This window comes from Lepidochelys kempii, chromosome 1 (genome assembly GCF_965140265.1).
Source record: "Lepidochelys kempii isolate rLepKem1 chromosome 1, rLepKem1.hap2, whole genome shotgun sequence".
Lineage (NCBI taxonomy): Eukaryota > Metazoa > Chordata > Testudines > Cheloniidae > Lepidochelys > Lepidochelys kempii.
This window is the reverse complement of record NC_133256.1, coordinates 191196395-191211085: the sequence shown is the minus strand read 5'-3', so window position 1 is coordinate 191211085 and position 14691 is coordinate 191196395. Positions and strand designations below refer to the sequence as shown.

Below are 14691 nucleotides of genomic sequence, written 5' to 3'. Positions count from 1 at the left end.
AGATCTCCTTACCATAGGATCCACCGATCATGCAAAAGCATTCACAGCAATCGGTTCATATTACTGAGACAGACTCTTCTCCATATCTGTCTCTGTATGAACGTATAAATCGGCAACAAGTTTCTGAAACAATTCCAGAGCATATTCCATTCTTTTCTCAGAATGAGGCTCTGGCTCTTCATCAGATAATTATGGGTTATTTCAGGGCTTAGTCGGGAGAATGGTGGATGCTTTGGAGATCATGGTTCAGACTATTCAAGGAAAAGGACGTAATATTTGACTCTTGGCATACATCGTTGTGAAAGGCTTTCGTTTCCTGTAAGTGAAGCCTTATTAAAACCAACCTAACTATTATGGCAGACTACAGTGTCTATATTGCCCACCTACAAGAAAATTGGAAAAAAGTATTGAGTCCCTTCCACAGGCTTAGAATATTTCTATATGCATCCTGATCCAGGGTCTTTGGTGGTGACCACTGCACAAGAGAAGTCAAAATGTAAGTTCTTTAGGACTACTGCAAAAGAGTTGTTGAGATTGGACATTTTAAGAAAATGGTATTTGTTGGGTAGTGGCATAGTGAATTATCAATTCAATTTGGCATAGTGAATTATCAGAGCCTTCTGTCACATTTATGATACCTTATGTGGAGCAGAGTTACTGAGGACAGGCCTATGCTACAGGGTTCAGTCGACCTAAGCTACACAACTCCAGCTACTTGAATAATGTAGCTGGAGTCAATGTAGCTTAGGTCAACCTTTTGCTGTGTCTAGTTGGCGCTGGGTCAACAGGAGAAACTCTCCTGTCGACTTACCTTATGCTTCTTGTTCCGGTGGAGTACTGTAACTAATGGGAGAGCGATCAGCAGTCGATTTAGCGGGTCTTCACTAGACCTGCTAAATTGACCCCCTGGTGGATCGATCACCATGCATCAATCCCCCGGTAAGTGAAGACAAGCCTTGAATATGTTGATAAACTTTGATCACACCTTGGAGAGTTGTTTATGGAGAATCAGATAATTGCTAAAACCTCCCTACAGGTCTCAATTGATGCTTCTGATAAGGCATCAAGGGCACCAATGGTTACTGTGTGGTGTTCGTCATGGCTCCGTCCTCTGTTACTAAGGGATGTTCAAACTATGTTGAAAGACCTCTCCTTTGAAGAGTCTTCTACTCTGATCTAAAACTTAATGACTCATTAGCTATGTTAAGACTCTGGTGCCACATTACTGTCATTAGGCATCTACCTTTCCCAATATAAAAAGCAGTTTAATATTATACTTAACCAAGACAGCATTTCACTACTCCTTTCTTTCATCCTTATCAAAGAACATTCGATTTCTGTAAGAGGATAGATAGATATGACGGAGACCTTTTTCAACTTTGAATGCTGCTAAGGTGGCTCAGTCATTTTGATGTGTATGTCGAGAGCTGCCAGCCAATTTGGATCAGCTTTTAGGGACATGCACAGCGGCCCCACCTCTCTCCAGAGAAGCTGCCTGGAGCTCCCAAGGAGTCTGCATGATGAAGGGTGCCGATCCCTTCTGCGACCACAAGCGCAAACACCATGGTGATGCATTGCATTGCTGTTGGTAACAGCTATTCAAGAGAAACAGGGAGGGGACACTGCTTTGCCTCCCCAATTCCCTACCTGTGCTATGTAGGCTGTTGTGGCTGGAAAAAAAATCCACTGGTGGCTGCATTTAAGGAACGCTGTTCTATGTACAGTGACACAAAAATTTGGCATGGCCCTTGAGGATGAGCTCTGTTCTTAATTTCTAAAACTAATTGTCTTGGTCTTGAACACTTGATGGAGTTGTAAGTATTGTAGAACTTTTAATAAAAGCAGTGAGGTGTCTGGCACACCCAAAGAAGCTAATTTGTAAAACAGTGGATTGGGACTAAGTGCTGATAAATGGTGGAGTGAAAGTTAGTAGTGTAGATGAGTATTAAGCAGAAGAAAACGGATGAGGAGTGAAAGCAGGACAGACTCTCGCCAAGATAAGACATAAACAGTTCTGACTGGCTATTGCCTGTTAGGCACTTCCCTGAACACTAAGGGCTTGGTTACACTTATGAGCTAGAGCGCATTAAAGCAGTCCCAGGCGCCCTTGTTCACTACGCATCCGCACTGGCAAGGCACGTAAAGCGCTCTGACTCCATGGCTAGAGCGCTCCTCGTACTCCAACTCCACGAGAAGATTAATGCTTGGTGTCCCTTGGCTGAAACGCCCGGGTGTCAGTGTGAACGAGGTGTACCAGGTACATGGAGTGCTCCTGGTACTCCACCTCGGCGAGAAGATTAACGCTTGCTGCGTCTTGGCTGAAACACCCAGGTGTCAGTGTGAACGAGGTGTTGCATTACTGCACTCTGATCAGCCTCCGGAAACATCCCATAATCCCCTTAAGTCCAGTGGCCACTCTTGTCATTGTTTTGGAATCGCCGCAGGAATGCGGATATGCCCGTTGAAAGCTCCGTTTCTGACAGCCGGCTGCTTATCTGCTCCAAGACAAAGCAAGCCATTTGTGTGGAATGCTGTGTTGGGGGGCGGGGTCTGCTGCTGTCTGAACTTACAAGACAGCATGCTGACATGCTCTCAGCCCCCCCTAAAACCCGCTCTCTCCCCCTGTCACACCCCACCCCACCCCATTTGAAAAGCAGGTTGCAGCCACTTGCATGCTGGGATAGCTACCACAATGCACTACTCTGTGGCCGTTGCAAGAGCTGCTAATGTGGCCATGCCACTGCACTTACAGCTGTCAGCGTGGACAGATTGCAGCGCTTTCCCTATTGTGCTGTACGAAGGCTGGTTTAACTCAAAGCACTCTACATCTGCAAGTTAGCCATGCCCTTAGACAAGATAGAAGTTAAAGAAAAGAGTCTTTTGGTGGATGACAAAAGTTAAATGTCTGACTTGGCCACAGACTTATCATATGGCATTGGACATTTCACTTGCACTCTTTTTTAATCGGTAAATGTTGGTTAACATTGATTTCACCATAGATGCGCAGACTGACAAAAATATGCCTGTTGATGATTACATTTTATGGATAGCTAAAGTAAGAACAATGCTGTTTAGGAACTTATTAGAGTTTGATTTAAGGATATTTACATTTTGTTTTGACACGTGACATTTACGATGTGTGTTTGATGGTTACAAAACTTCAACTGTTTGAATTTCAACATCTATTCATTATATAATTGTCGTGACACCTTCATAATTTCATGCAAATATGAACATTAAAATTGATCTTTATTTTTTAAAAGGTTTAAACACAGTTCTTCAGTTATAAAAACATAAAAATAAATTTCTGCCAAATCTAGTTGAGTGTTGGTAATGGAGTACATTACTCAGCATGGGAACCCAGGAGCTGGTTGTCCACTTCTGTGCACCAGTCCCTAAATCCTGCCTCCAGGGAAGTATAATGCAATAGAGTAATAAATTAAGGTTTTAAATGAAATGCAAGAATTACAGCTAAAGGTGAATAAGTGTCTTTAGATTTGATACTCATGTTTGATGAAACTCAACTAACATAACATTTCTTTTTTTTTTAGGTGCCTTGGCTGGACCAGTTGTTGATCCACATGTAACAGCAGTTTGGGGGAAGAATGTCACCCTGAAATGCATAATTGAAATAAATGAAACAATAACACAAATCTCATGGGAGAAGGTACATGGTAAAAGTACACAGACCATTGCTGTTCATCATCCTGAATATGGATTTTCTGTTCAAGGAGAATACCAAGGAAGAGTGTCGTTTAAGAACTACTCACTCACTGATGCAACTATCATCCTAAACAATATAAGCTTCTCTGATTCAGGAGAATATGTATGCAAAGCAGTTACATTCCCACTAGGAAATGCTCAGTCATCAACAACTATAACTGTATTGGGTATGTTTGCTTCTTAATTTTATATTTGATTTTTTTTAACCCCACTATTTTATTCCGTCCGCCCCCCCCCCCCCAAAAAAAAAAAAAAAAGGCTAAACAAACTTCATAGGACTTGGCTACATGGAGACATTATGTGTGCCAAGCTGGGGTCTGAATCTACAGCACACTATCTTGCCACGTACTGATTGGCTGTGTTTATCTTCCTACTGTGCACTGAAAGTTCAGTAGTGGGGTTTGACAAATGTTTCAAATATTGTTAGTGGGCTCCAGCTTCGAAAGGAAGTGATCAAGTTTTTTAATGCTGTGATTTACAAAAGTATATAACTTATTCTTCTGACTCAGGTTTACTTTAACAATCCTCATGGCTGACTTAAGATAACACAGAGCAGGTGTTGTTATGCAGTATTAGTTGATTCGTGAAGGTTTTTTGGTAGACGTAGCCACATCCACGAGAGGGCTACAAGCCTTTTTGATTCCAAGTCATTCTTAGTGATTTGGGGAGGATTTACATATTTTAAATCGGAAAATCCAAGCACTCTGTCAAATAATCCTAAAGATGAGAATAGTGTGTATGTTAAAAATAATAATAATAAAAAAAAGTAGGTAATATAGTTGGGCCTTAGCTGCGAGAAGGAGAAAATAAACATTGAGTGATGAAATTAATATACTGGGCAGTGCTTGCTGAGTGAAGAGTCTCTCTGATGGATTGCAATAGGCTGAGATGAAATTGCTACTACTTCAAATGTTTGACAAAAATTGGTAAAATATTGTAGTTAATTAAAAAAGTTCACATTCTAGTATATTTTTAAAATAAACTGCACATGAATGGGAGAAATTTCAAGCTTTTTTATTTATAAGCTTTCTTCTCAAATTTTTGAAACAATTCAACTAAAAGCAAAAAACAATTTAACAAAACTTGTCCTGAAATTTTGAATAATAAACACAGCTGTTGACTTGAATGGAAAAATCAATATATAATTTAAAGGAGCTCTGTTAAGGACGTTTCAGATGTATTGATCTGATGAGCTACTAAATGACTATAGGAAGGCTTTTGATGGTGAAATAAGTAAATTGCTGTGTACTATTTTAAAAAGAAACTTAATGGCTCATTAAAGGATTAAGGAGGGCGGTCTAGCAAGTATGAAGTAACTCATTTTTTTTTCCAAAATAATTGGGTATTTTAAAATGCTTGAAGTAAAAATTTAACTGGGGCCTTGTCTTACTAATCCACATTCTTATGTTTTCTTATTTGTTTAATATTAATGCCATGAACAATAGTTAAAATGAGATTAGTTTACTTACAAATTAGTAATTTTAACTAAAACTCTGCCTAGAGATACATACGTGGAAGAAAAAAGTGTAGACAAACCCTCACCAACGTGAGGTGAAACTCATGAAAGCTTATGCTCAAACTTGTTAGTCTCTAAGGTGCCACTAGTACTCCTTTTCTTTTTGTTTCCATTCTGTAAGTAACTTTGCTCTTGGGTGTAACAACTTTTTTGTAAAAAAGACCACTGTACTTAAGCAAAATAAAAATATTTTTCTGAAACCACTATTAATATGATGGAGAAATACCTGAAAATAGGTGAATAATATATATCTTTAAATATTTTCAGCAATAATGTTAGTTTTAATACACAAGGGACATGTTTGTGGCAATGACTGTAACATAGCTCTAGAATTAATTTTTTTTGGTATTTGTCTCCCAGTTACTCTACTAGCACAGTAAGTCTCAGAACTGCTTCTGTGAAATATGGACTATTGTTTTCATTGTGTGATGCTGTTTTTTTACAGCTTGGATTTGAAGTAACATGTTTCTAGTTTCTCAGCTTTTTTCTTCAGTAAAGAATTAAGTTAAAAGGTTGAATGAGTAAAGAGTTCCGTGTTAAGTAAGGTACAAAAGAATTGCTTGTCAGCTGAAGACCTCTGTTGGTGAGGAATGGGGCACCTTGAAAAATAGTTGGATACGAAGCAATTGTTTGTTGTAAGGACAATCAGGAAGACGTTTGCCCTTCAGACTGTCATTGTAAGGACAGATAAGGCAGTGATAATGGCTTAGATGGTGCATTGTAGAATACCCATGAGGCAGATGATGATGTGTGGATAGAAAGTCTCTGGGACTACAGTAACATGAAGAACAATACATGTGTTGAGTTTAGACCTGATACAGGTCATGCTACATTTTGACTTTAACCTGTAGCTGATGGGCAGGTTTTTGAGGGATGTGAACTTGGAAACCTTTGACTTGACCAGTAAAGTGAGATGTCCATAAATATTGGTGGAGTTAAAGTATTACCATGTGTTGTCAGACAAAGGACTCTTCTCCAAAGTCAGGAATCCTGCTTCAGTTTCCAGACAGGCTGTGAAAAGCACTTGACTCTCTCAAGTGCTAATTTTTTTTAGCTGCTGCTCTTAACCTGGGAAAGTGTTAAAATGAGTTATCAATAGGTACCATCCGTTCATCAGGAATGCAATGTCTGATCAAGTCTTGATGTATTACTGAGATCGGTTCCTTCCTCCCCTTGTCTGTGTGGACTGTAGAATAGTCTATTACTGTCTAAGCCTTAATTTATTGTGCTTTGTTGCTATTATTTGTTAGGTGAGTTGGTTACATTGCACTGTAAGCCCCCCAAACCCCTCTCTCAAGAATTGGGCATTTAAGTCTCTCCCATGCTTTCTTTCCTTCCTAAGGTTTCCTGTAGGCTTCATCTTGAGCAGGATGGTTCCTAGCTTCAGTCTTGATACTTTTCTCGAGGAAATCTCTGCCTCAAAAGTGTTTTGCCTACTTGAAATGTTAGTTGCCTCACTTGAACTGGATTTTACCAAATCATTGAGTTTTGTCTTGAGCTATTTAGTAGTCTTAAGAAAAAATGTCACCAATCTAGTAGTATTCAATGGATCAGAAAGCTTAAAAGCTGTTAGAATTGTAAGGGATTTTAGAAAACAAGTGATAAATTGAAAAGGAATGGTTTTCTCTTGTAAAAAAGATATATATGGCCTCTATTTGATCTCTGTGAACAATAAATTCCATATACATTTTGTATAGATTTACTGCTTTGAGCAATTCTATTCATGGTTGTGTTGTCTTGTAGCTTTTCTTCACCTCTTGAATGTCTACGATGGAACGTATTGCTGTTAAGATGCAAGCATATGGAAAATAGAGAGATGTATTATCAAAGGTGTTCACTTTTTTTGGCAATGTGCTGTTTCAGACCCAAAAGCAATAGTTCTTCCACATGTGGGTGCACATGTGTAAATAATTTTTTGTCATTTTCATAGTGTAGTTCAGTATCATAAACATCCTCCCTGGTTAAGGGACACAATTGCTTGTCACCTAGGGACTATGCCAAGGATCCCAGGCTTCAAGAACTGTCACATGCTCATTCCTTTTCCATTAGCGACGAGTATTAATGGCGTCTCTACTGTCTGAGTGAGGCACGCATTTCAGTGAAGCGCAGCATCTGTAAGGCCTTCCTACCCAGAACTAGAGTAGCCTGTGAGCCCCATCTCTGCAAGTTCCTTATAGAAGAGGTAATGAGGCCCCTGGTGCACTCGGATCCTGGCCAAGTAGATTGCCCTGTACAGTGGCCTCGACTAATATGTAGTGCCCTCTGAGCAAGTGCCATTGTGTGGAGCTGTTGGCACTGAAGCCTAAGGACAATCCCCACCACAAGAGTAAGAAACACTCTCATGGGCATAACAGCAGATCCACACAGTGGACTGCTTATAAGAGATTAGTTCCCTCCCCTACCTGTACTAGGTCAGGTAAGATGCAGCACTTGGATCCAACAGAACCAAAGCTGATTTTCTTCCTCCCGCTCCCCCCTGGCTGGGGGGTAAAGCAAAGAAGAAGCAGGAACTGTCGGTAGTGTACCAGTGGTGACCTCGGTTCTGGGACACTTAAGAGCATCAGTCTACAAGCATAGCTCCGGAAGCTCCATCATTGCTGCCTCGCCAGCATGCTGACCCAAATCCCTTTGGAGTCTCAGTGGGCACCCCATGGACTCAGGATGTAAAGACTTTCCTAACATCAGAGGAGAGATGCCTGCTGTATCTGCAGTGTTCACTCCCCAAAGAATGGACCGGCCAATGAGATATCCCCACACCTGAGGATGAACTGCTGTTCCTGCTGTGGGAGAGGCCCCTTTCCCATCCATTGGACCGAGCTCTCTGGTACTGACAGTCCTAGCAGTTTCTGACAGAAGTGATAGCTTGACTTTTAAGTTAAAACCGACTACTGTAAGAATTATTTTCTTTTAAATATAAACTGCAGTAGAGATGCTCTGGACACCTAAGTTCACAAAATGTTGGGCAGTTGGATATTCTCCATTAATACCTTGCAGCATGGGAGTGAAATCAATCTCTTATTTGTAACAGGCTTAACATTCATAAGTAGACTACATTTCCTTGCACTTAAAAGTTTGATTTCTTCGTAGGCTTCCCTTAATGTATACGAGTTCAGCCTTCCTTGATGCCATTGATTCTTGGGCATCTCAGGTCTTTCCTGATGTTGGGTTTTTGCATGTTGATTGTCTCAGTAGATATGCTTAAAAAAAAGGAGAGCTTAGTTCGGACTAGTAAAAAGAATGTTTTATGGCCAGAGCATAATGCTGCAAGCCACACTGTTAACTACCAAAGAAAGTAGGCTAAAGGACATAACGTGGTCTGATTTGTTTAATAGCTTGTGGAGCAAGCATCTTTAGTACTGCTTGTTCTTTAACCAAAAACAAACAAAAAACCTAAACAAACAAAACTCCACTCCCGTATCTATGAAACTAGCTAGATGATAGCACTTCAGGTACACAACAAAGAAGATTTGGGTTCTAAGACGACACTGGAGATGTGCACTTGTAAATAAGTGCATCATACATTCCTATAAGTGTGTGTGTTTTAAAAAAAAAAAAAAAAACCTGAATAAATGTCTGTTAAGCTACAGAATTGCTTAAGTAATTGTGTAAAATATAGTCTCTCTTCCTGGTTAGTAAAACCAATCTCCCCAAATGTAGTCGAAAGGCTATATTTAGTTTCAGTTCACATGTTTTAATGGTTACCAACAAATGAGTGTCTCCGTTACCTTGGGGGGGTGGGGGGAGAAATCAAGTACAGATGTGAAACTAGATTAAAATAAATGATTTAAAACAAGGTTTCCTGCTTGCTGATTAAAATTTGACTTCTATCACTTAGATTTAAAATCAGTCCACCCTGGCAACGTGCAGCACAGGGGTGTCAGAGCTGTCAATTGTTCAGATTACTTTTAAGTATCCATTGTGTCATCAGCTTTACCTGCTGGTTAACAAATCAGCCTTGAAAATGAGTTGTTAGTTGTAAGCTATTGGGGATAAAATGTACATACATTTCAGGAAATGAAGTGAGGTTAATGAAACTTTTTTTTTCTGTCTTGACTGAAAATATACTTATACTTTTTTTTTATTTCAATAGTTGAACCCATTGTGAGCCTAACCAAGGGACCAAACTCTTTAATAGATGGTGAAAATCAGACCGTAGCAGCCATTTGTACAGCAGCCACTGGAAAACCTGCTGCAGATGTTGCTTGGGAAGGAGGTCTTGGAGAAATGGAATCCAGTTCTATTTTATTTCCAAATGAAACTGTGACTGTTGTCAGTCAGTACAAACTCATACCCACCAAATTTGCCAGAGGAAGACGCATAACTTGTGTTGTGAGGCATCCAGCTTTGGAAAAGGAGATGAGATATCCTTACACATTGGATATATTATGTAAGTATATAACAAGTTAACTATTGCTTTTACAGCTGTTCTGTCATATTACAACTAGGCCTTATAGTACGTTCCATCAGTAGATGTGCAAGCAGTGTACAAAGAAGGTCACTGTCATTGCCCCATCACACGGATGGGGAAACAGAGCAATGGAGAGGTGAAGTGAGTTGACCAAGGACTTGCAGCAGGCCACTGTCCGAGCTGGGAATAGAACTCAGGTCTCCTGAGACCCAGTCACTTGCCCTACTTGCTGAGAAGCATTGCCTCTTAACTTTTAATTAACTTGATTTAATTTCCCATTTATATTCCTCATATGTTTCTTCATGGACCCTTATTTTTTAACAAATGTGACTAATACTCAGATGTTTAAGCTGAAAGAATTCAATTCCTCTTCTTCAGCTTTACAGGGACTTGTTAAATGGGAAAATGGAGTTTGCTTATAACAAGAATTGAAGTATTTAAAAATACCTGAAATGGTGGTTACCATTTCACACTTGGAATAATACAAGGCATGATATTCCCAAAGAACTTCAGTGATGAAAAATGTTATGGGGTAACTACGCTTAACCAGATCACTCACTACACTACTGAGAGTGTTAGAGAGAGTGGATAACTTGAGAATCCTTCCACTTGGAAGTCTTATTTTCTTTTTTAATATAGATTCTTTTTTTTTTGGTTTGTTAAACTTGAAGTCCTGGAAAGAAACAAGTGACAGAAGATGATAAATTGCCAAGCCCTCCTCATTATTTGACCCAAAGGCCTACCTTGTAAGAATATTCTTTAATTTCATAACTTCACCTTCTATCTCAGCTGTAGAAATATGCAGAGCTTTCATCTGTTAGCAGTGTTTGTTTTTTTGCAGCAAAAAAGTTTGTGTATGACCAGATTGTTTTGGATTCTGCATATTTACTATTGTTAGCATATCACAAGCAAAAAGTATGGCACATGTACTACTTAATTTTCAGTTCAGTAACAGATAAAACGATAAAAGATCTCTTTCTAGCCCTTTGCTGTTGAGCTTCTGGCTACCTGAAAAACTTTGTCTTGATGGTCACAGATTAAAGCCCTAACAAATTTAGGGCTTGTTTACAGTGCCCTACAGTTTGGATTATGGGAGTGTGAATCGCATTGAACAGCAAGTGCTGAGCTGCAACTCCCCCATGTGGATACTGTGGGTGTGAACTAAGAGGTTCTTAAAACAGGACTACATTTAGGAACCTCTTAGTTCACACCCACAGCATCCACACAGGGGAATTGAAGTTCAGCACTTGGCGTGCAGTCCTTTTTACACCCCAAACTGAAGACATAGCCTTAGCATATCTCCCTAGATTGACCAGTAATAATGCTGTGCTCTGGTGGCCAGCTGATTTTTGACAAGAGTTGCCCCCGAAATAAATTCCAGTCCGTTTCTTCCCATTGAAGAGGAACTTCTAACTTATCATAAATAAGTTGAATTTCTTAAAACTTTACATTGTACGCTTTGTTTGTCATTTTGATGTGCTATTACAAACTTTAGTCCACATAACCCAAAATGGATGCCTAAAGTTGGGCTATCAAATATATGACCAGAGTTTTCAAAAATCCAGAAAAAATGGGTTCCTACAGATTCAAAATTTAGCTTTAGGCATCCATTTTCAAACGTAAACTATAACACACTAATGGGTGCACAGGAGATGGGGAAAAGGAAGTGTAGGATGTAGATCTTGGAATAGAAGAAGCTTGTAGTTTACATCTATTGATGGGTTAGAGTACCTTAATTACTACTTCAGAAAAGCAGCTGAGTGGTGAAAAGATTTCAAAAAGATACTTTCCCTCCTTCTTACTGAACATCCGGTCCCTTGCTGTAATCTGTTGTATCAAAAAAATAAATGTTTACCATCAGTTACTAGTTGGTCACATAAACACACGACCAAAAGAGAATTTTCAGTAAATTTTAACCTATTGTTGCTTTTTATGGTTACCACTTGTAATCGATTTAGTGTATTAGGGACTGGAATGACCTTGAGACAAGTATAATTATTGATTTTTGCCTTCAGCCATCTTGGGAAATACCATAATAAATAAACTTACGGTCTGAGAATGCTATTGGTAGTAAAATTGTTAACATGGAATCAGGAAACATTTGAAATGGTATTAAAAGACTAAAATTGTGACCTATTCCAAGTAATACACAGCCTCCTCGAACATAACCTTACGGTAGCCCATCAAGTAAACCCACTGTTAAAAACGTGTAAGAATTGTAAAGAACATTTTTGAAAGACAAGTATGTTCTATTGACTCAATGAACTTTTAATAATTTTAGAACAGTCTGTATTGGATGATTGGCTGGTTTTAATGTCTAATTGAATTTGGAAAGAACTTTAGACTACGTTACACATCTTTTCCCCAGTATTAATTAGAAGTGAATAAACTTTAATACCTTCCAAAACAAATTATAAAAAGCTACTGGACTTCATACTCATGACAACTTGCTTAGTGTTCTTATAAAATTGTGTTGAGCATGAATAGAGAAGCAGTTCTGCTTAGTGCTTTGTTTTAACGTATACTAACAGTCTTCAAGTGAGTTCTGAATCTCTACACTTGAATCTGAGTAGAGTGTTTTAGTGGAGTAGTCCTAAATATAAGAATAAGAAGCAAGTTGTGAGAACTGTAAATACTCCATCCAGGCCCTGTGCTCTGATGCACAAATAAGGAAGGAAATTATCATAACTTTTTTTAAGTGTAAACATAAAATGAAGATTAATTGAATACTGAGGCAATTCTGTTAAGAGAGACTACCAGTTTTTAAACTGCTACTCCCTACATGTCATTTGCATTAGTGTGCAGTCTGGAGAGAGAAGCTGCATCCTAACACAATTGATGACAATAGCTGAAGAGAGACAGGCATAACAGGAAATTTCCAGTCTCTATAATGTAACCTTTCTGGCCTAGCCCAGTAGCAATAACCAATATCCATAATATGCCTCAAACATAAATTAATAACACTAAACTATGTATGAGGTGGAAAAATGTGGCTGAAGAGAGAGATTTCAAGTCTTGCTCTCCTTTTCAACCTTTGTGCCACCTGCATTTGGAGGAAGTAGTTGAGCCTGCTGTCCTCGACTGAGAACAACTATCCTACTCTGAATTCTGACCTCAAATTACTTAAGTGTGCTGGGAATAGAACTTTTTACTGTAGCAGACCCTTTCAACTGGTGCTTCAATTATATTTGAATGTTTACATTATGTTGCCGTATACTGTGAATTTGCCCCAAGCATACCAGTGGAAGGCTTACAATAAGTGTATATTTAAAACTGTCAGACAGTTTCTACAACTGGGTTAGGGTGAGATTCTGGGGGCAAGACTGCTAATACTGAGGGGTTGAAAGAAGTTGGGAAGATGGGATTCAGATTGGAGCCATTATCACTATTGTCTTTTGGGTCCTTTGAAAAGAAATAAAACAAAATTAAACACAGAATACACTAAAGTTCCTTGTTGGTTTGACAAGTAGTATTAACATAGGCACAGTGCAGATACCTACTACAGTATAAATCATTAGCCAAAAGTTACTCAGGTAGTATGTGCAATTCATCATTTACCACTGTGTAATATGAATTTTTTTTGAATTAACAGAATTTGGTATATTTTAACTATTGAAATTAACACTGCATTATGCTAAAAATTGGCATTGTTGGTGTAAAGACTATAGTTATCTCGGCTTGTTTCAGTTAACAAACTGAAAACTTATGAGGCCCACTGATTTGCTTTATGTTAAGCCCCTGATGCCAACCACCCAAGGACACATGTCATTTACTAAGCTTTCCAGGTAGTACTATCACCATTCATTGGAGATTAAGCACTGCCATACTGGTAATTAAATACAACATATAGATATATCATTCTAAACAATGCATGTCTCCTTTTAAAGATTGTACTTTGAGTACTGGCTTTTGAAATTGCACATATTTTATAGATGCCCCTGAAGTTTCAGTAACTGGGTATGATGGAAACTGGTTCATTGGAAGAGAGCATGTTCAGCTCCGGTGTAATGCTGATGCAAATCCACTGCCCATGGAATTTACATGGACCAGGTAAGTGTTCATGAAAATCAAACTTAAATGGAAAAATTAATATTTTAATAATAGAGTTTTGAAGGGTGTTACTGGCTAATGACATAGTGGAAACAAGGCCCTTTCACTGCTACTAGCTTGTCTGGTTCCAGTATGTGACTAATGCACATCATATGTGGTTAGAAATGACTGCTATTGAAATATGTCCCATACTGATGCATCAGACATGGATTCATACATGTGGACTTTTAAAAGAAAAACATTGGCCTTATACAGTTGATGGCCCCTAAGGAAAGGGGAACAGTAGCAACTGGGGTGGCAAAGTACAAATAAAGAATTATTGTTACTCTGAAATCTAAACAGTTACCAATACTTTAGGATAAATCCATTTATTTTTATAAATGGAATAACTTCTTTGACAGGTGATTGTGATATTGAGTTTCTTGGACTTCGTGTAAGATATTGCAAGCACCTGTTGTCTAGCCTTCCTCCTCCGTGTGAGTTGGGGACATGTTTAAAGCAAAGATGTAAAAAGACTGGATATTATTTGAATAAAATTATATAAAACTGATTACATTAAAAATTGGAGTGGAAAACACTTAAGTATCATTTCAATCATCAAATTTACCATGCCTTAATAAAGAGTAAGGCCAACTGTATCTACTTCCAAATAAGATGCATGAGAGGCTTGCCTCATGACTCGAAACTTAAGTCAATCTGTGTTGGTATTTGGTGTCTCTGTATGTCTTTCTGTTGTGTAATAAAAGCTGTATTTCATGATTGTCATATGAATTGGATGTCTTTACTGTGAGTCCTGCTGCCTGCTATCTGTAGTCTTGCATGTTAAGTATGTTCCCCTGGAGGGAGCCACCTCCCAGGAGCATATAGATGGCCCAAAAAGGTGTAACTTTCCTTTATTCCTCTTAAAGTAATTTCACTTGGTCGGTCTATCTGAAACAAAGAAAATTATTTTGTGTGAGTGTTTAAGCATATATAATACACCGTAGTAGTGCTG

At 38.7% G+C, this 14691-nt stretch overlaps 1 protein-coding gene across 2 annotated transcripts in view; it reads left to right on the top strand.

The window, feature by feature from the left end:
* NECTIN3 (nectin cell adhesion molecule 3) overlaps positions 1 to 14691 on the top strand; it is a 119489-nt gene that overhangs the window by 32428 nt on the left and 72370 nt on the right. For both annotated transcript variants that reach the window (XM_073306147.1, XM_073306137.1), the window contains exons 2-4: positions 3552 to 3890; positions 9330 to 9626; positions 13580 to 13697. In XM_073306147.1, coding sequence (XP_073162248.1) covers positions 3552 to 3890; positions 9330 to 9626; positions 13580 to 13697 — 754 coding nt within the window. The remainder of the gene's footprint in view (positions 1 to 3551; positions 3891 to 9329; positions 9627 to 13579; positions 13698 to 14691) is intronic.